The sequence below is a fragment of the Bos mutus genome, chromosome 4, assembly GCF_027580195.1.
Source record: "Bos mutus isolate GX-2022 chromosome 4, NWIPB_WYAK_1.1, whole genome shotgun sequence".
NCBI classification, from domain to species: Eukaryota; Metazoa; Chordata; class Mammalia; order Artiodactyla; family Bovidae; genus Bos; species Bos mutus.
Window position 1 is genome coordinate 19,960,038 of NC_091620.1, and position 21,957 is coordinate 19,981,994.

At 49.8% G+C, this 21,957-nt stretch overlaps 1 protein-coding gene across 2 annotated transcripts; it reads right to left on the bottom strand.

The window, feature by feature from the left end:
* Positions 1-470: 470 nt before the first annotated feature.
* ADCK2 (aarF domain containing kinase 2) lies at positions 471-15,298 on the bottom strand. Of its 2 annotated transcripts, none has more exons than XM_005899752.3 (8): positions 13,726-15,296; positions 11,890-12,036; positions 9,616-9,744; positions 8,563-8,658; positions 8,161-8,412; positions 6,517-6,645; positions 5,270-5,323; positions 471-893 (listed from the first exon to the last, which is right to left on the bottom strand). In XM_005899752.3, exons 1-8 carry the CDS (start codon positions 14,653-14,655, stop codon positions 753-755), a joined length of 1,878 nt encoding a protein of 625 aa, XP_005899814.1. In that variant the 5' UTR covers positions 14,656-15,296; the 3' UTR covers positions 471-752. The 2 variants fall into 2 exon arrangements, with proteins under 2 accessions (XP_005899814.1, XP_070225276.1); XM_070369175.1 differs by having other exon boundaries at positions 889-974; positions 13,726-15,298.
* Positions 15,299-21,957: the final 6,659 nt, after the last annotated feature.

Below are 21,957 nucleotides of genomic sequence, written 5' to 3' on the forward strand. Positions count from 1 at the left end.
GCAAGATTGGCAAAAAAGATTTTAAATTATCAAAAGGATAATTTGAGATACAGTGAAACGTGCCCTAAGTGTAAGCTCTGTCTTCAGAGATTTGCTGGTGATGGTAGAACCTGTATAAACCTTATAAATAAATTATATGTGCATGTATATATAAATATATGCAACCCTTTACCAACAGGGCACATAATCAAAACATTTGAGGGGAAAAAACAAAACAGAAAAACAACACAAAATACCTGGGGGGATTCCCTGGCGGTTTAGTGGTTAGGACTCGGTGCAAAGGGCATGGGTTCAATCCCTGGTCAGGAAATTAAGATCTCGCAAGGTATGTGCCACACCCCCCCAAAATTTGGAAACCATGGGTCTACAGGATTCTGTGACATTTTCTAACCTAAATATCAGAGTCTGGAAGGAACCAGGAAGACCAGGCTGATCCAGGAGTACAGATGTTAAGAGAAGAGAAAAAAACAGAAAACAAAATAACTAAGTTTATTCATCCTCCTCCAGAGAATGTTTTCCCTGAAACAGTTTCTCTGACACCAGGCCCCGCTTCCATACCTGAGCTGTCAGGACCCTCCCTCCTTTTACTTCCCCAGGAAACCCAGACCTTTGGAAACAGATGCTTGAAACCAAACCAGAGTGAAACACAGTGGCAGGCCCTCCACAATCCCAGTCCTAGGACGTCCAAGCTGCCACAGAAGAGGCTGTTGGGAGCGGCCTCTTGTTCCAAGAGGAAGCCCCCACTGCTGCCGTCAGCGGGAGGTCACTAGTCCTTTTAGGAGGAAGGGCTTTGCTGCCTCCAGGATGTCCAGTTTAGGGTCCAGTGAGCGGCCAAGCCCCTCCAGCACCATGATGGCAAACACGATTGAAGCAAAGTTGCTCTCAAGCTTTACCTGAAACAGAGAAACAGGGGTTCTTTCCGAAGCCCACGGATAGACGGAGAGTATCCTGAGTTAACAGGTCAACATCCACTCCTGACAAAAAAAACAGATGATTTTTATCATCTATGTAATACTCTTACAGATAAAGGACAGATATAGTATGGACCTAACAGAAGCAGAAGATATTAAGAAGAAGTGGCAAAAATATACTTCATGACCCAGAAATGTATTTTTTCTAAGAATACACTGTATGACCCAGATCACCACAATGGTATGATCACTCACCTAGAGCAGACATCCTGGAATGCGAAGTCAAGTGGACCTTAGGAAGCATCACTACGAACAAAACTAGTGGAGGTGATGGAATTCCAGTTGAGCTATTTCAAATCCTGAAAGATGATGCTGTGAAAGTGCTGCACTAAAACTCAGCAGTGGCCACAGGACTGGAAAAGGTCAGGTTTCATTTCATTCCCAAAGAAAGGTAATGCCAAAGAATGTTCCCACTACCACATAGTTGCACTCATCTCACATGCTAGCAAGGTCATGCTCAAAATTCTCCAAGCCAGGATTCAACAGTACGTGAACTGTGAACTTCCAGACGTTCCAGTTGGATTTAGAAAAGGCAGAGGAACCAGAGATCAAATTGCCAACATCCGCTGGATCATCAAAAAAGCAAGAGAGTTCCAAAAAAACATCTACTTCTGCTTTATTGACTACGCCAAAGTCTTTGACTGTGTGGATCACCACAAACTGGAAAATTCTTCAAGAGATGGAAATACCAGACCACCTGACCCGCCTCCTGGGAAATCTGTATGCAGGTCAAGAAGCAACAGTTAGAACTGGACATGGAACAACAGACTGGTTCCAAATCGGGAAAGGAGTACATCAAGGCTAATTACCCTTGTGCACCCTGCTTAATTAGCTGGATGAAGCACAAGCTGGAATCAAGATTGCCAGGAGAAATATCAATAACCTCAGATACGCAGATGACACCAGCCTTATGGCAGAAAGTGAAGAACTAAAGAGCCTCTTGATGAAAGTGAAGGAGGAGAGTGAAAAAGTTGGCTTAAAACTCAACATTTAGAAAACTAGGATCATGGCATCCAGTCCCATCACTCCATGGCAAATAGATGAGGAAACAATAGAAACAGTGAAAGACTTTATTTTTCTGGGCTCCAAAATCACTGCACATGGTGACTGCAGCCATGAAATTAAAAGACATTTGCTCCTCGGGAGAAAAGTTATGACCAACCTAGACAGCATATTAAAAAGCAGAGACATTACTTTGCCAACAAAGGTCTGTCTGGTCAAAGCTATGGTTTTTCCAGTAGTCATGTATGGATGTGAGAGCTGGACTATAAAGAAAGCTGAGCACCGAAGAACTGATGCTTTTGAACTATGGTGTTGGAGAAGATTCTTGAGAGTCCCTTGGACTGCAAGGAGATCCAACCAGTCCATCCTAAGGAAATCAGTCCTGAATAGTCATTACAAGGACTGATGCTGAAGCTGAAACTCCAATACTTTGGCCACCTGATGTGAAGAACTGACTTATTGGTAAAGACCCTGATGCTGGGAAAGATTAAAGGCAGGAGGAGAATGGGAGGACAGAGGATGGAGATGGTTGGATGGTATCACTGACTCCATGGACATGAGTTTGAGTAAGCTCCAGGAGTTGGTGATGGACAGAGAAGCCTGGCGTGCTGCAGTCCATGGGGTAACAAAGAATCAGATATGACTGAGTGACTGAACTGAACTGAACATTCTTTTCCCTATCCAGTCATTTTCCCCACCATCCCATCTATTCACCCAACCCCCCACCCACTAGAAATAGTAAGAAAAAATCTGGGGGATGCAGTGTGTACAGCTCTTCTCTAAGGGAGGTGTGTGAGTATGTGAATGACTTAAAAAATACTAAAGTGAAAAGTTCACAGCCACACCAGAAACTGGGCTTCCCTGGTGGCTCAGCAGTAAAGAACCTGCCTGCCAGTACAGGAGACTTGGGTTTGATCCTTGGGTCGGGAAGATCCCCTGGAGAACAGAATGGCTACTACTCCAGTATTCTTGCCTAGAGAATTCCATGGACAGAGGAGCCTGGTGGGCTACAGGCTATGGGGTTGCAAAGAGTCAGACACAACTTACCGATTAAACAACAAACAACACCAGAAACTATAAATCTAAATACGGTCATTCTTTGAAATCCACAGTAGTCTTTTTGAGACCAAGCACACCTGGCTTTGATCAAATACAGCAGGGTTTCTTCCCCTTTGGAGCCAGATTAACAGTAATAATAGTTTACATGGATTACCCAGTTAATCCTCAACTTCATTATGCCCGTTCAGTGGATAAGGAAGCTAAGGCTCAGGGTGGCTGAGTGATTTGCTCAAGTCCTCTGGGTGAAGAGGAGTCTGTTTGTTGTTTGTTTTAGTCACCAACTCTTTTGGGATCCCATGGCCTGTAGCCCGCCAGGCTCCTCTGTCCATGGGATTTCCCAGGCAAGAATACTGGAGGGGGTAGCCATTCCCTTCTCCAGGGGATCTTCCCAAACTAGGGATTGAACTTATGTCTCCTGCATTGACAAGAGAGTTCTTAACCACTGAGCCACCAGGGAAGCCCACATGAGGAGGAGTTGAGCCAGGATTTAAACCTAGAACAGGAATCTGCTTTCAGGTGGACAGAAGGTCAGGAAATGGAAGAATGACTCATGGGGAAATAACCTTTGATGAAAGTAAAGGGTCTTTTCTCAGTTAAGGCCCAGAAAGCTGTCTGAGGGGTCAGATGGGCAAATCAGAAGAAAGCAGCGTGCTACATATGCACAATCATGGTGGGAGTGTAAAATCGTGTAGACTTCTGTGGGCTGAAGCCTACCAGATTCCTCCATCTATGGGATTCTCCAGGCAAGAATACCGGAATGGACTGACATTCCTTCTCCAGGGGATCTTTCCAACCCAAGGATGGAACCCAGGTCTCCCGCATTGCAGACAGACCCTTTACCCTCTGAGCCACCAGGGAAGCCCTGTATAAATCTATATTTTAATTAAAAAAAAACTATATCATCTAGCAATCCCAGTTCTGTGTAAATATCCAAAAGAATTTGAAACCAGGATCTCAAAGCAATATTTGCACCCTCGTGTTCACTGCAGCATTGTTCTTAGTAGCCAAGAGGTACAAGTGGCCCAAATGTCCATCAGAGGATGAACAAATAAAAGAAAATATGGTTAAGTACATACAATGGAATATTATTTGGTCTTTAAAAAGGAAATCCTGTCATCTGCTGCAACATGCATGAACCTCAAGAACACTCCATTGAGTGAAATAAGCCAGTCACAGAAGGACAAATACCATATGATCCTACTTATAGGAAAAATCAAGAGTCATCAAAACCATGGACCTTCTGCTTGCCAGGGGCTCAGGGAAGAGAGACACGGAGTTTTTGTTCAGTAGGAATAGGGTTTTATTAGAGATCTAGAGATCTGTTCCACAACTGTGTGGATGTGGTTGACACTGCTGTACGGTACACTTGGAGGTGGGTAGGGGTAAACTGTATATTAGTTTTTAACCATAATTTAAATTTTTTAAATTATTTTAAATTAAGCGCCTGGTGAAATATTTGAAGAGAATGGCTGTACTTGGCCCTCTCTCTGCTCTCCCATCCTGGGAATCACGATGACAACAGCAAACATCTAAAGCACTAGTAACCGTTGTGTCCCACACGGGTGTGAGGAAGGCTGTGTACCAATGGGGGCCCCAGGGCTAAAGAACAAAGTCACTGGAAGTGGGGCTCCCTGGTCAGGTGGCCTCAGGGGCCAGGGCGAGTTGCTTGGTGCCAGCCTCAAGGAATGTTGGGATTAAATCAGATACTAATAAATGTTATACAACTGAATTAGGTGGCTAAAGGGAGGTCAGAGCGCACTGATCACCGTGTCACGGCCTCATCTGGCCCTCCTGGCAGCCTCCAGGGACTTGGAGAGGCTGCCCAGGTCAGAGCTGGTGGGCACTGAGCTGGCTATGAGCCTCACCCTCCCCGTCCTAAGCAAATGAACTCCCAGGAGTGTGTTTTCATTTCCAGCTCTCTCCAAGCCAGCCCCCAGCAATGATGAAAGCTTTCCCTAATCCTAACATGAAATTTAATTCATTTTTAAAATAGAACTTGTCAAAGCTCTTAGAAAGCATAAAGTTTTTCCCCCCGAACCCCACCAATGATCAAAGGAAAACCTTGCTGGACATCAGGGAGTAGAAACAGCACTCTTAGCAGAGGGATCAGTGTGCAGAACGTTTCTAAAAGAGATCTTCCATAAGAGAAAAACCTGCCACAACCCTGAGGCCACTTGCCTTCCCCACAGACCTCCCTCCTGCCTGACCAGAGAGCGAGCTCCCCGCCCAGGCCTCACCTTGTGAGTCATCAGCAACTTAAAGACATTCGAGAGAAGGCTGGAAACTTGAAGCTGGAAAACAGAACAAAGAGCCTGAGAGCTACTGGGAGCCACTTCTCTCCCTTACCTGCCCCTCACCCACCCACACATCCACACCCACACCCACACACACCCCAGTGATCGGAAATGGACTGCCTGACAAATCCCCAAAAGGACTACATTCACACAAGCCCAACTTCCATCTCATGACTGAGTTCAAAGACCACCGCCCCCCCAGGAGAACTAGCCTAGAGGCCTCTTCCCCAGCACGCCCAGCACATACAGAAATCACATGGGAATAAATAAGACAGGCAGTGCCAAGGGCCAGCTGTCACTCCTCACTGCCCGGGGGCCACCTCTTGTTCTGACTCGATCTGGCTAGAGTGGACTTGGGAATGAACTTGGGAAGAAAAGTCAGCTTTGTTAGAACTGTGTGCAGAATTCAAAGTGGGCTCCACTTCAAGTAAGGGCTTCCCTGGTGGCTCAGATGGTAAAGAATTCGCCTGCAATGCGGGAGACCCGAGTCCAATCCCTGGGTCCGGGAACATCCCCCAGAGAAGGGAATGGCAACCCACTCCACTATTCTTGCCTGGAGAATCCGCTAGACAGTGGAGCCTGGCGGGCTATAGTCCATGGGGGTTGCAAAAAGTCAGACACGGGTGAGCAACTAACACTTTTCTGCTTCAGGTCTAAATAAAGGTTGTGAACACTAGGTGAGTTCTTTGTCTACTCAGGGGCCTCAGTGCTCCCTCCCCCACCCCATGCTCAGCTGAGCTCCATGTAGATGAAGCTGCAGAACAGCACCCGGGTCTGGACAGGTGTGCAGTGTCACATGTATCACCCCCTCCCCCGACAACCACCCAGGAGAGCCCAGTCAAGGAGCCACTCTTGAGAGTTGGAGATTTTAGTGGGCCTCCTTACCCCTGGAGGATGTGGGCAGAGGAAAAGGTTTGTTCTTTATCTGCCTTAAAACTCAAGCCATGGGGTAGGAGGTGGGAGCGAGGTTCAAGACGGAGGGGACATATGTATACCTATGGCCAATTCATGTTATGTATGGCAAAAATCAACACAATATTGGATAAGCAATTATCCTTCAATTAAAAATAAATAAAAAAAGAAAAACTCAAGTCCTCTCAAGACCTCTCCCTTAGACCTGCAGTTTGCGCTGTCCAAGGGCAAGGTCGGTAAACACCCCAGGAACCCCAGCCCTCCAGTGGCCTGCTCACCTTTTCCAGGGTGATGGTGTTCTTCCTGGCCTGGGTCACCAGCCGGGCCATCTCAGCCTTAAATCCCTCCACGTCCTCGCACTCGCTGGCCCGGGCATGGTGCAGGATGAGCTCAGCCACCCTTTGGCCCTGGAAGATGGAAAAAACATGCTAGAATCAAGAGGGCCTAACCCTGGATTCTCTGCCCAAACGCCTTCAGATCCTAGTTCTTTCCACCCCAGTTTCTCTACCCTCCTGCTTTTGCGCCCCACCCTCATCCATTTTTAACTTTACCTCACTGCCTTCCAATAATACCTGGTTGTCAATCAAAGCCTTTTGATCCTTTTGAGGCGAGGCCCCACCTGTGCTCAGCACAATCAAAGTCCAGAGCTGTGTGGTCTCCTTTGTCTCTGAGGCCACACAGGCCCAGTGGCTGAGTCTGGGCCCTGTTGTTCACACTCCTCACGGCACTGCTTGCCAACCAACCGGCCTGGCCCAGAGGCCTGGCTCCGGGGCGGACTAGCCATACTCTCCTCGAGGGCAGTCTTCCTGCCTGAGCAGAATTCCCCACTCACAGCCTGCTGGCTCCTCCTCCACCCAGGATGCTCCAAGGTCTTCCTAACACCCACCTGGCCCCCTTGGTCATGGCCAGGGAGCCAAGCTCTTCCTCCTTGACTATGACCTTCTTCCTTTGCCCAAACCTGTGCAGAGGAGAACCTCCCAGCCCCCACCTACCACTGCACCTCGGTCTTTAACCTTGGCCCGGGGACACTTTCAAACTGGCTCAGACTCAAGCCTCTGGTCTACCCACCTCCACCCCTCCTCCACCCCAGAAGCCTCCTAAGCAGGGGCTTCTCTCAATTTTGCCCTTTTTTCCCAGGTTTGTTTTTCTTTTTTTCCCCAAAAAATTTATTTAGCTGCATCGGGTCTTAGGTGCGGCATGTGGGACCTTTAGTTACGGTATGCAGACTCTTAGTCCTGGCATGTGGGATCTATTTCCCTGACCAGGGATTGAAGCCAGGCCCCCTGCACTGGGAGTGCGAACCACCAGGGAAGTCTGTCCAGCTCCGTCTTTCCCTGGGTCTTTCCTGCTGGAGAATTCACTGTCACCCTTGATGTGGCACTTTAGGTTGACTCTCTTAAAGGTTTCGCTGAGTCCCTTTTCCTAAATAAGAATCCTCAACCACTGGAGCCCCTCAGAGGCGTGGGATGAGAAGTGAAAACCAGTCATCTCCTCCTGCCCCAGGTGTCTTCCCACACCTGGAGAGTAAGTTCCCTGAGCCGCTGCTTCTTTCCAGCCCCACCTTCTCAAAGCAGATAGCACACATTTGGGGCCGCTATTAGTCAAGAAGCTAGCATTTCCAAAGCCCAACTCTATAGTGACTGAGGAAAGAAGAGAAACCACCAGAACACCACTTGAGAAGGAGGCATTTCTTCCCGTCATCCTAAATCATCTGCTGCCGGGAACAAGCCTGTTCTATGGACCCTCGATGGCTTCATCTCCTGGGCTCCTCTTCCTCCTCCCTCCTTCATCTCTCTGAAGCACCCTTGGCAAATGCCAGCATTAACAAGAATGACAAACCCTGAGGAGCCCGGTGGTTTAAAAAAAACTCAGCTCCAACCACCTCTCCCTCCACCTCCCCTCCAGGGCCCGGCGGGCCTCACCTGGCCCATGGCCACGGCCATGAAGACAGCCCGGAAGTTCCTCAGGTCTGCGGCCTGCAGCTCGGCCACGATGCCGGCGTCCAGCAGCACCAGGCGCAGCGGGCAGCGCGCCGGCGACACAGCCACCACCAGCGCCTCGCAGACGTCCACCGGCTGCAGCCGCGCCTCTGGGCCCTGGGCAAGACCGTCGGCGCCCTGGACGAGGATGTTCCCGGGGTGAAGGTCCGCGTGGACGAAGTTGTCCACAAATATCTGCAGAGAGACCAGAGCTACTCCAGGCTGAGTCAGCCTCACCATCCCACCTCCACCAGGCCACTCACGGAAAAGCTTCCAGGGTGACGGCGAGTTCCCGGAGATCTAGGACGAGGCGGAGAGGCGGCACGCTCCCCGCCGTGAGCTCACCATCTTCAGGAGCATGTTGATCCCCAGCCGCGCAATCTTCCTCTTCACGTCCAGGGGAATCCCTGCGTGCTGGTAGCTGGACACGGGCACACTCTCCTGTGAGGAAGTCGGGGTGAGAACCGCTTCAGTCGCACAGCCCGCGACTGCGCAGCTCCTCATCCTCCCGGGGACACACAGCTGCTGCCTTCCCTCTGACTGGGGAGTGACCCGAAGCGTTTTTCCTTTCCTATAATGCCTGTGAATCCGTCACCCACAAATGAGTTGTAACCGATGTTTATGCTTCCCTTCTGTAATACGTCTCAAAAAGTCCCATAGGTTCCCCAGGGAGGAAACCCACTGACTGCCGCCCACAGGTAAGAGAGGCTGTGAGGTCAGGGTGAGCTTGTTTCTAGTCAAGAATCAGCCAACAGGGACACGAAGGAGCTCTGTGACCTCACTGGAGGAGAAAGAAAAGGAAGAGAGAAGAAAGGGGACCTGCTCCATAGGCACCTGATGCAGGTCGGTTATTTAATTGTCAAAGCAGCCTATTGAGATAGATCTTGGAATCCTTAATTAACAAATTAAAGAACTAAAGCCCAGAGAGTTTAAGTAACTTGCACAAAGTCACACAGCTAGCAACAGTGGGCCATTCAGGCCACTCCTCTGGGTCTCATTACCATCTTTACAAAGGAAGCTGGACCAGAAGACAGCTAAGCCCATAAGGCCCTTCTCTGTGTGGAGGGCGTTTTGCATTCAGTGTGTCATTGACTCCTAAGACAGGAAGGGTATCCTGCTGTTCTACAGGAAGTAACTGAAGCCACCCAGCAAATATTGGGTTGGCCAAAAAAGTCATTCGGGTTTTTTGTAAGTGTACGGAAAAACCAGAATCAGATACAATTGGCAGAGCAGACTTCCAGCAAGTCTGAAGGCAGGGCCAGGCTCTTCCCGCCTTGCTACCCTACCTCCCACCGTCAGGCGGCTCCAAACCCCTCTTAGACTCAAGCCTTCCTGTGCAGCAGAGACAACCTGGCTGTGAGTAAAGGGCAACCGGCTAGGGGAAGCTCTCACTCTTACTTCATATGTCTCCACCAGGACATCCTTGGTGACGAAGGGACGCAGAGGCGTGGGGAATTTGACGGAGTTCACATTTAGGAAGTTGCACTGGAAGAGTTCAAGATTCCGAGCCTCGTACCGCAGGTCGATCTACAGACAAGTGGAGAGAAGAGGTGAGGGAGGGGGTAGTCTGGGCCAGGGACAGCAACGCTGAACCCCCCAAGAGCTGGCAGAGCCTGAGACTCACCTGCCTACCCCAGCTAACCTCCTGCAGAACTCCCAGGACACTTGAGGGTGAGGGCTGCCCCGGAAGTCCCAACCCCCCATCCCTCCCCACCACATGACTCCAAGCTGCAGACAGCAGAGACACTGGAGAACTTATCAGAGTTCATATTCACCCCGCCCCCAGGAGTCCCTGCAGAGGATTCCTTCTCTCTCACCCTTCACACCCATGGGAGACTCGCTGCCATCAGCTCTGCAGCCCTCACCACGCTCAGAGCTGTTCTTTTCTATCCCACTGTTCCTCCCAAGGTGACTTGAAACCAGTCACCTGAACCCTAACAGAGGTGTCTTAGTTGGGCTCCCTGTCCCCCACCTCCCCTCTCTACAATCCATCTGCTGGTGCCCCCCACCACCTGCAGGATGGAGTCTGCATTGGTTAGGATGACGTCCGAGGTGGGTCATGGTCTGGGCCCTGCTTCTCCCTCCAGGTACATCTCTTGTGATATGGCCTCCTTCTTTTACAGCCCCAAACTCCGGCTGCACCCAATCTGTAGACCGGGAATGTCCCAGCCTGCCTAACACTTCCCCTCTGACTGCCTTCTGTACTCCACCTGACTGGAATGTTCTTCCCCCATTGGGTCTAACTGCGGACACTCTCCTTTCAAGACTCTGCTCAAGTCTGGGGAGCCTGGACCCACAGGGTGGAATAACCACTTCCTCTGTTGGGCCTCGGCTAAGCCCAGCTGAACCCGTAAGAACTCCTATTGTAACTAGCACTTGTGCTACAAATATTTCACATCAGCCCTCCTCCTCCTAGTATATACTTCTTGGGACCAATCAGGAGGGCACATTTGCCCAGCCAGGACTGGGTCCCACCATCACAGGAGATTCAGGGAACCCCACTTGTTTTCTTAGTTCACCAGATCCTAACAGTTTTTAATACTTGTTGTATGAATTTATAAATGAACATCCATCCCCCTACATACACCCAGACTCTAAGCTTTCAAGCCAGGCAGCATTATGAGACCACCGAGAGCTACAGCTGGTAGGAAGAGTTGATTTTTAAGGCAAAATGCGGTGAGTTGTAGAGCTGTAGAGGTCTGAACTTGAAGTGATGGGATCTCACAATGTGTATCAGACTTCTTGAAGCAGAACTGAAGCTCAAGCGGGTGGTGGAACTGAGAGTATAAACACCAAGATGGGTGTTGGAACAGCAGCTATTTTTCTGTTTTAATTTTATTATCAAAAGTAGACACCTCCATATCATAAAGCCAAGCTTTCTAAACATGAAAATGCATCACTGGGGCTTAAAACCCTAAGTCAGACGATATAAATGAAGATTGGGCACACGGCCTCTGAAAGCCTGTCAATTTCTGTGCCAACTGCCAGGAAGCCAGCACAGATGGCTCCTTGGAGCCCTGAGTGACTCCACTGTGTCTACTGAGTCTGGCTCCTTAAACAGGTGTCCCAAAGGCCCTGCACAGGGCCCTTGTCTACTCATTAAACCCCAGAAACAAAGGAAAACCAAGGCACAGTATGTGACTTCGCCGATTCTTCTCCTGGAATGTGGCCATTGATTGCAGCACAGATAATGCTATCTGTTCCACCAGACTCGTTTCGTTTGCAGCCCAGGCTCTATGCAAGACCGCCTTCCCCAAATTCCCTCGTAGTTACACTGGGCCTGACATGTAGCCTTGGAAGAAGTGAGGTTCATCATTTCCAGGCCTGGCCACAGAATCCTTTATGTGACGCTTCATGGTCTCTCTCCCCATTCCACACTAAGCCCAGATGACTAATTTTGGAGGAAACTGGGTCCCTGAATAACAATGGAGTGGAACTCCCACCTGCTCCCTCAGTTTACCCGCATGGAACTTCCACAGAATAGCAAGAAATAACCTTGCTGCCTTAACTCAATGAGGTTTGGATATTCTTTGTTATATCAGCTATCCTGACTAATATTCTACATTAGCCATAGTGCCCTGGGAAAATGCTCATCCATTCAGCATTTACTAAGCAGCTGCTAACAGCAAAAACTGTCGTGTGCTATTTACGATTGAGAGAAGGCGAATTCACCTGCTGCACCATAAGCTTCTCAAATTCCTCCACGATCTCAGGCAAGCTGAGCCACTTGATTCCTGGCAAAACTGTGAGGACCCGGCTGCCCATCTTCATCAGCAGCAGGTCCATCTGCACCTGAGCGAGCAGGCCAGGGTGCAACACCTGCCAAAAGAGGAACAGTGAGACAGAGGAGGGATCAATAAGGAGGGCACATTTGCCTAGCCAGAGCTGGGTCCCACCATCAAAAGAGATCTAGGGGACTTCCCTGGCAATTCAGCAGTTAAGACTTCATGCTTCCAATGCAGGGGGTTGCAGGTTCGATCCCTGGTTGAGAAACAAACGTCACATGTGCCTTGTGGTGCAGCCAACATCCCCCCACAACCCCCTGAAAAAAAAGGACAATCAGCTGGCCGAGGGGAAGCAGGTCCAACACCCATTCCTTTGTGCCTTCCTGAGGGGCAGGAGGGCAGCTCCCCTGAGCGGCACTCAGCTTTGCTGGGAAGAACAGGTTGGCCTCCCTTCCAGATACACTGAGCTTAGATCAGCGGCTCCCAAACATCAGCGAGCATAAAAGCCAACATGGGCTGCTTAGTAAAAGTGTGGACCCCGAGCCTCCTCCAGGACCTACTGAATCAGACTGGCTGGGAGGCCAGGTGGAAATCTGCATTTTACTGAGTGTCCAGGTAACTGAGTCAGGTAGTCCCAAGCCTGCAAAATACTGCTCTAGAGTTACAGGACTCCAGAGGTGAGATGGAAAGAGCTCTGGGTTTCAAAAACTCCAGTTCTGCAACTCATCTCCTGGATGAAACTGGACCGGCCACTCAACCTCTTCTCAGCCTCCTGTTCCATCATTTAAAACACGCAGATAACAGCCTCTACCTCCACCACAAATCCTTTTCAGAATAAAGTGGAATATAAATAAACATGTAAGAAAAACTAGTACAGGGACTTCCTTGGTGGTCCAGTGGCTAAGACTCTGGGCTCCCAATGCAGGGGGCCCAGGTTCAACCCTTGGTGGGAGAAGGAGATCCCGCATGCCACAGCTAAGAACCAGCACAGCCAAATAAATAAATAAGCAATTTTTTTTTGAACCTGTTTAAAAAAAGAATGCCCATCTCAGGTACCTCATACATATGAAATAAAGCATCTGACTTGATGGGCACATATACTCCTTTAGTCTCCCACAGAGCACAGGGAAACTTCAAGATACTTTGGACAAGTGTTTCCTAAACATGCCTGATGTTGCAACTCATTTGCAGCAATTATAAAAGGCCAGGTCAGGCTCTCCCCTTAGAAATTATGATTCAGCCTGTCTCAGTAGGCCCCCGTGGGAGGGATTTTTCTGTGAGGGTGAGAACACCAGGGTATTGGCTACTAGGATCCGCTAGTTCTCCTGGGGGTGTTCGGATCAGGGATGGAAAGGTGTGGAGAGGAGAGATGATGGAGCCGGGCAGGGGTGACTGGAAATGAACAGAGAAGGAAGCTGATGTAAAAATGAACGCTGCCCTCTTGGACTCGCCACAGTAACACCTAACCTAGTCTCTCCCATTTATCCTGACCCCAGAGCCAAGAGGTCAGCTGGATGGATGATGGGTCCTCCCCCCGCAGAGACAGCCAACACCAGAGCCTCTTCATCTTCCTTTTTCAGGCCATTCGCATCACTCTCCTTCAAGCCAAGAAATCAAACAGCTTGTGTGTCACAGGTACTCAGATAATGGTCAAGCTGAAAGAAATCAACGGAAGGCAACGTGGGGTAATTTGCAAAGGGTTGTATCCTGACCTGGGTAGCTCGGTGGAGTTGGTGAGGTTTTAGAGATGGGAGGGCCTGGCTGCAAACATTAGAACACTTACTTTCACAGCCACCGGGACAAGGTGATCTGGCTCCTGTTCATGGGCGGTCCCTGAAGCCTGAGACAAGGATGCATTGGATCCAACCAGGTCCGGTTTAGGGAAGAGCAGCCTTTCTACAAATGACTGGTCGGCAAGACTCTCTTGAGGCCTCCCGGCCTTCTCCAGGCGTCCAGAGAGCTCGCCCAGCCCCCCAGCTGCCCCAGTTTCCGAGAACTGCAGTATGGAGGCCGTGGCCAGTCTCTGGATGCTGTCGTTCTCCAGGAAGGCAGGATTGGCACGCGCTTTGTACACTTGGGCCACGCAGCCGGAACCCACTGGCTCTTGCTTCTCAAAGCAGAGGACCCTCCCCCAGTCCTCCCCAAAGGCCTGGCGCAGGATGTGTTCGGTGTGAGTCCAAGGATGGGGCGACACCTGGACGTGCAGCCTGGAGAACTGGGCGCAGAACGCCTCTGAGAAGAGATCCCGCCGGGTGCTGGCCCACTGGCCCAGTTTGATGTAGGTGGGGCCCGAAGTCTCGGTGGCTTTCAGAAGCAGGTGGAGCCAGAGACTGGAGACACTGGGAGCCAGGTAGGTGAGGGGATAGAGTAGGAGGAGAGGGAAGAATTTTACCAAGAGAGCCCCTGCTCTGAGCCAGATGCGCACGTGCAGGAGGAGCCAGCCCAGCCGCCCCTCCGGAGGGACTCTTTCCAGCGGCCCATTTTTAGCCAGGTCACTCCAACTGGTGGTCTGCCGACGTACGCTCTCCGAAGCCCCCTCGCCAATGTCCTCACAGGTGGAGACGAGTTTGGGCAAAGTGCCAAGCAGAAGCCAACAGAGTCTAGCCTTGCGACAGCCCCCAGAGGGTCTCAGAAGGCCGACTTCCTTTCTGAGCGCAAAACCTCTCAGGTGCGCCAAGCAGACCCTGAGAGAGAAGCGCCAGGGGGTCACCATCCTCTCCCAGAGGTCACGGCCTCCGTTGCCTGCCTCCACTTAAGGAGGGCCCATCTATGTTCCTTCTTTCCGCAAGGAGGACATGAGTCCGGGCCTCCGCTGAGTATTCCGTTTAAGAGCGGGGCGGCAGCGAGATGAAGGGGGCGCGCAGACCTGGCCGCCCGTGTGCAGTCCCCAGGACAGGGACGTGACCTGCGCGAGGTGGCCGCGCGGGCGGAGACGGAGCCGGGCGACCGCAGGGTCACCGCGCACGCCCGCCGGCGCCAGAGTGCACCCGCCGAGGGCCAGGACGCAGCAGGTCTGCGCGGAGAGGGGCGCGAGGGGGACAGATCGGAGGGCCGCGGTGCGGGGAGCCTGGTGGGGGTGAGGAAGAACCAGATAAGGCGAGGGGTGGAGAGCTGGGGCCGGGGGCGGGGGCAGCGCTAACGGCGGAGGACCAGGGCAGCGAGCGCGCGGTGGGGAGGAGTCGGGTGGGGGCTCCAGAGAGCCGAGGTCCCAAGGGCACTGGAGGTCTGGGCGCCAGGGGCGCGGAAGGGGAGCGGAGGGTCGCGGAGCGGAGTACCGGAGATCGGGACCCGGGGGGGCCGGGGGTCCGAAGACCCGGGATCTGGACCCGGGGGGGCCGGGGAGCAGGGATCCCGACGCCCAGGCCGCGCAACGCGCGTCTTCCGGGACCGCCCGCCTGCCCGCCGGCTCGGGAACCGCCCCTTTAAAGCGAACGCGACCCAGACTCCGGCGGAGATTTACCCGGCTCACGGGTCCTGCTGCTGCTGCTGCTGCTGCTGCTGCTAAGTCACTTCAGTCGTGTCCGACCCTGTGCGACCCCGTAGACGGCAGCCCACCAGGCTCCCCCGTCCCTGGGATTCTCCAGGCAAGAATACTGGAGTGGGTTGCCATTTCCCTCTCCAGTGCATGAAAGTGAAAAGTGAAAGTGAAGTCGCTCAGTCGTGCCCGACTCTTAGCGACCCCATGGACTGCAGCCTACCAGGCTCCTCCGTCCATGGGACTTTCCTGGCAAGAGTACTGGAGTGGGTTGCCATTGCCTTCTCCGCCTCGGGTCCTGGGGTCCCACAAATAGAATTAACGCCACACACGCCCTCCACACCTGGTCTCTCCACTGTGTGTCTGTCTCTCCAATGACATTGTAGCTTTCCTTACAAAGAGCGTGGAAACGCGGAACGCCAGGTAAATTGACAGCCGGTTCCTGAACACAGGTTTGGTTTTCAATAGAGCGGGACCGGGAGGGTGGTGGGAGGAGGGGGTGGGGGGTGTTGTCCTTGGACGGCGGGATTCCCAGGCTGCCCTGATTTGAGGAACGTATTTAGACCCGGGGCTGTGGCTCCATAAAGAGTGATCATTCATTCAGCCAAGTCTATATTTCTTAAACTCAATCTAATATTTATCGAAGCTCAATAATATCTACCGTTCGAGGTCCTGGGAACGTCTAAACACACATCCTGACCTGGCAGGCTTATCACTTTTGAGGAAGATCCCACCGTGAAAGAAGGGAACAATGGGGACGTGGCCGAGCTGGGCCCTGCGGGGCTCCTGGACACGAAGGTCTCTTTGTCCCTCATTTCTTGTAGGCAAGACTCCAGCCTCCATGACCTTCTTTTAGTCCCAAAGGTCAGAACAGTTGCTAATCAAGGGAGGAGCAGCCAGGAAACCACCTGAGGCAAGATCAAAGGGTCATCAAGAATTAGGAGACCTAACCATCCAAGCCCCTACACACCCTAACCTTGTCAGCAACCTCACCTTTTTGAAACTTTGCAGAAGAAGAATGCAAGACTGTTACCATCTTGATCCTTCTCAGGTAGGCTTGCTGGACTGTAAACCCCTCCCTCTTTACCAGCGAGGGGGGCACAGTTCTTGAGGCGCTAGCCTACTGTGTTCCCCCTTTGTCTGGCAAACTAATAAAACCGCTCTTTCCTTCTCCTCCATAACTCTGTCTCCATATTTCTGTTTGGCACTGGTGCACAGAGCCAAGATTTGGGCGACGAGGAGAATCCCCCAGGATGGCAGCTACTTGGGAGAAGACGGGAGGGTGATACGAGTGGGAGGGTGTTCAGCCGCAGAAAGAATTAAGCCCCCAAATAGGAAGGTGTTTGGTGTGAGGTTCTGGGGGAGTTTGTTTAACTATGAAGAACCAGAGAAGGCCAGATAGCTCTAGAAAGCAAAGAGGAGCAGAGCAGAGCTTGGAAATCAGCCAGGACAGGAAGGAAAAGCCAGTGGGCTTCTACTCTGCTGTTTGGGACTTGGAGGCTGACTGCCCTGGGGTACCACAGTCACCTCTACATTCACGACCCTTTATCTCCACGTGGGTGACAGCCTTCCAGAGAAGTCTGCCAGGGACTCACAAGTGGAATGACTGTGGAGACATGGCCCATGCCTGCTGCTGGAAGTGTGCCTGCCACTCACAGCCTAAGGATTGCAGGAAAACTTGGGGACTCCTGCACTGCCAGCTAACAATCCAACTCCCACTTCCCAAGATGTGCAGACCCTTTTGAAGTTCCCAAGACAGAAGTCATCCTTAACTCCGCTGGTTTTAAGTATGGCCAGCCATTAACTATACTCTCCATTTTGTACCCTCAGAGTACAAAATGAAACAGGGAAAAGGCTAACAAGAGTTTTGCCAAGAGAATCCACTGGTCATAGCAAACACCTTCCAACAACACGAGAGACGACACTACACGTGGACATCGCCAGATGGTCAATGCCGAAATCAGATTGATTATATTCTTTGCAGCTGAAGATGGAGAAGCTCTATACAGTTAGCAGAAACAAGACTGGGAGTTGACTGTGGCTCAGATCATGAACTCCTTATTGCAAAATTCAGACTTAAATTGAAGAAAGTAGGGGAAATCACTAGACCATTCAGGTATAACCTAAATCAAATCCCTTAGGATTGATTATACACTGGAAGTGACAAATAGATTCAAGGGATTAGATCTGATAGACAGTGCCTGAAAGAAACTATGGATGGAGGTTCATAACATTGTACAGGAGGTGGTGATAAAAACCATCCCCAAGAAAAAGAAATGCAGAAAGGCAAAATGATTATCTGAGAATGTTGGGGGCTGGCGTGAGGCACTCCGCCCATGGCAAAGGTCATGAGGAAGGAGGCTCGACATACGCAAAGGCGGGATGGAGCCTCAGGAGTCCCTCTGGAAATCCTCGAACATCTACCCCCATAACCAGAGCCTGCCTACTTTACTACTTTGTGCTCTCACCTATACCTCTGACTTTATGGGGGGCTGTCCCCCACCACCTCTTTCGGAGAAGGAGTTAACTTAGAGCTCCAGTTAATAATAATTCCTGGGCGTGATAGGAGTGTTTCAACCTACAAACTCCTCTGAAGGTTCTCTAGCCTGCCTGACACGCTTGTCCGGCCACATGTGATTGCTCACAGCCTCCCAACCGTGAGAGGCACGAGATACTTTAAACCTTCTAAAAACAGGTTCCTTAGAAAAGTTAGAAAACCATTAGTATAAGTATAGTGGGCTGATTAGAAATTGTATTGGTGAAGGGTTTTTCATTTGTTGAGCCAATGTTTGTTGCTAAGACTCCACATCCCCTGCCCTTACACACATTAATGAATATGTAGAAGAAATAAGTATTAACCTTTGATATAAATCACATTATACCTTAGGCTAAGTAAATTCTTTCTTTAACTAAAACCCACTACACCCTCACCCTATAGGAACGTAACTTTATTTGGGTGGCGTCTGTTTTAAGAATAATCACCCTTGGAGAAAAAAGTGTTCTGGTTGACTGACCACTGTCACAAGGAGAGGGTCATAAATTGTCAGCAGGCCCCCCTGGCCAGAAGATGATGTAACACCCCTAAGACCTCTGTATACATTTGTATGAAGCACCTGACTTTAATAAAAGTCAGGACTGCTGTCCCCACGTGACTTTTGTATAACATCTCAGTGTATAAAAACAGACTCTGGAAAATAAAGAATTGGGATCAGTTCCTCGAAATACTGGTCTCCCCATGTCTCTCTCTCAAATTCTGGCTGAGTCTCCATCTGGAGCGCGGAACCCACCAAGCTTACTAATTTTGCCTGGACTTCTAAGATCCAACCGGGGAGGCCTCAGTGTCTCCTCTCCTTCGGGAGAATGGAAGGATGCCTGCGGCCTACGTAAGTGGTGCACGCTTCTTGTCTTGAAGTTTTATTGGTTTCCCACGTAAACCAAGCTACTCAGCCTCTTTTCTCCACTGAATTTTCCTGCTGAGCTATCCTCATTCTATTAGTCTTTATATCTTTGATGAATATTTAAATAGTCGCCAACACTGTCTCCCCTTCGAATACCCTGGATCATCCGGGGCTGGACCCCGGCATGAAAAGATCTTACAAATAGGTGAGAAAAGAAGAGAAGCAAAAGGCAAAGGGGAAAAGGAAAGATATATCCATCTGAATGCAGAGTTCCAAAGAATAGTAAGGAGAGGTAAGAAAGCCTTCCTCAGCGATCAAGGCAAAGAAATAGAGGAAAACAATAGAATGGGAAAGACTAGAGATCTCTTCAAGAAAATTAGAGGTACCAAAGGAACATTTCATGCAAAGATGGGCACAATAAAGGACAGAAAAAGTATGGACCTAACAGAAGCAGAAGATATTAAAAAGAGGTGGCAAAAATACACAGAAGAACTATACAAAAGATTTTAATGACCCAGATAACCACGATGGTGTGATCACTCACCTAGAGCCAAATATCCTGGAGTGTGAAGTCAAATGGGCCTTAGGAAGCATCACTACAAATAAAGTTAATGGAGGTGATGGAATCCTAGCTGAACTATTGCAAATCCTAAAAGATGATGCTGTTAAAGTGCTGGATTCAATATGCCAGCAAATTTGGAAAACTCAGCAGTGGCCACAGGACTGGGAAAGGTCAGGTTTCATTCCAATCCCAAAGAAAGGCAATGCCAAAGAATGTTCAAAGCACCCCACAATTACACTCATTTCACATGCTAGCAAGGTCATGCTCAAAATCCTCCAAGCTAGGTAGGCTTCAACAGTATGTGACTTGAGAACTTCCAGATGTTCAGGCTGGATTTAGAAAAGGCAGAAGAACCAGAGATCAAATTTCCAACATCCACAGAAAAAGCAAGAGAATTCCAGAAAAACATCTACTTCTGTTTCATTGACTACGCTAAAGCTTTTGACTGTGTGGATCACAACAAACTGTGGAAAATTCTTAAAGAGATGGGAATACCAGACCACCTGACCTGCCTCCTGAGAAACCTGTATGCAGGTCAGGAAGCAACAGTTAGAACCAGACATGGAACAACAGACTGGTTCCAAATAGGAAAAGGAGTGCGTCAAGGCTGTATATTGTCACCCTGCTTATTTAACTTATATGCAGAGTACATCATAAGAAATGCTGGGCTGTAGGAAGCACAAGCTGGAATCAAGATTGCTGGCAGAAATATCAATAACCTCAGATATGCAGATGACACAAGCTTAAGGCAGAAAGCGAAGAGGAACTAAAGAGCCTCTTGATGAAAGTGAAAGGGGAGAGTGGAAAAGTTGGCTTAAAACTCAACATTCAGAAAACTAAGATCATGGCATCTGGTCCCATTACTCTGTGGCAAATAGGTGGGGAAACAATGGAAACAATGAGAGACTTTATTTTTAGGGGCTCCAAAATCACTGCAGATGGTGACTGCAGCCATGAAATTAAAAGACTCTTGCTCCTTGGAAGAAAAGTTATGACCAACCTAGACAGCATATTAAAAACAGAGACATTATTTTGCCAGCAAAGGTCCATCTAGTCAGAACTATGATTTTCCCATTGGTCAAGTATGGATGTGAGAGTTGGACCATAAGGAAGGCTGAGCACCAAAGAATTGATGCTTTTGAGCTGGAGAAGACTCTTGAGAGTCCCTTGGACTGCAAGGAGATCCAGTCTATCCTAAAGGAAATCAGTCCCGAATATTTATTGGAAGGACTGATGCTGAAGCTGAAACTCCAATACTTTGGCCATCAGATACAAAGAACTGACTCATTGGAAAAGACCCTGATGCTGGGAAAGATAGAAGGCAGGAGGAGAAGGGGATGACAGACAACGAGATGGTTGGATGGCATCACCGACTCAATGGACATGAGTTTGAGCAAGCTCCGGGAGTTGGTGATGGACAGGGAAGCCTGGGGTGCTGTAGTCCGTGGGGTTGCAAAGAGTTGTACACGACTAAGTGACTGAACTGAATTGACCTGGGAGCTATGATCCCCAAAACAACCAATTTTTGAAGATTCCTGTTATGGCAACTGCACTGTCCTTGAGACTGTCTACCAGCAGAGGGCGTGGCGCTGCAGAGCCTTCCTGGAGATGCTTCCCTGAGCCGGGTCCAGTCCTGCTCATCCCCACAGGCCCAGGTTCTCAGTCGAGTGTCCAGTGTCACCATGGCCTAGCCAAGGCCACAGCCCTTTCTTCAGTTGACTCATCGCTTTTTACATTAAAAAATTAGTTTGGAGGAAGGATAAATAAAAAAATTTTTGATTCCCCCCCAAAATAAAAGAGGTGATCTCAGATGATCTGTCTGGGCCTCTGTTTGACTTAAGGCAAATTGGGGTGGGGACTCTGATTAAAGCTATACAAATTCTCTAGACTTCCATCCATGTGGCAATTAGCATGTTTTTTGTTTGATTATTTCTTTCTTTCTTGGCCTCTCCATGTAGCATATGGGACCTTAGTTCCCAGACCAGAGATAGAAACATGCCCCCTGCGCTGGAAGCATGGAGTCTTAACCAGTGGACCGCCAGGGAAGTCCGGCAAATGGTATCTTTAACAGTAGTTAAGAGCAAAATTCTGGAGCCAGAAAAGCCTGGTTTCAGTTCTGTGTAACCTGTATAAGGTTAGGGACAAGTCACCTCGCCTTTCGGAGCCTCTATTCCTCGCTTGTCAGATGGAGGTATAAACAGATCCTGCCTCTCAGACTTTTGAAAGCCAAAACTGTATGTGACGTGCGTAACACCAAGTGTCACTAAATGTTAGCAAGTATTGTCGTTTATATTATATAGATAAACAGAAGTTGTTCTGTTTCACAGATTCGGAGGCAACATCATGGAAGATCTGACTTGAGCCGCTTGTGGCATCCTAGAAATTCCCCTTAAGCGGAGGCTCTCTAACTTTAGCGTCCATCAGAACCCCCTGAGGGCCGGCCGCGTCCCCAGTGTCTGACCCTGTAGGTTGGCGTGGAGCCTGAGAATCTGCAGTTCTAACAAGTTCTGGTCTGCTGCCGCCTCTGGGCCTGGGAACACAGTTTGAGAACCATCGATCTTGTGGTGGTGGTGATGGAGC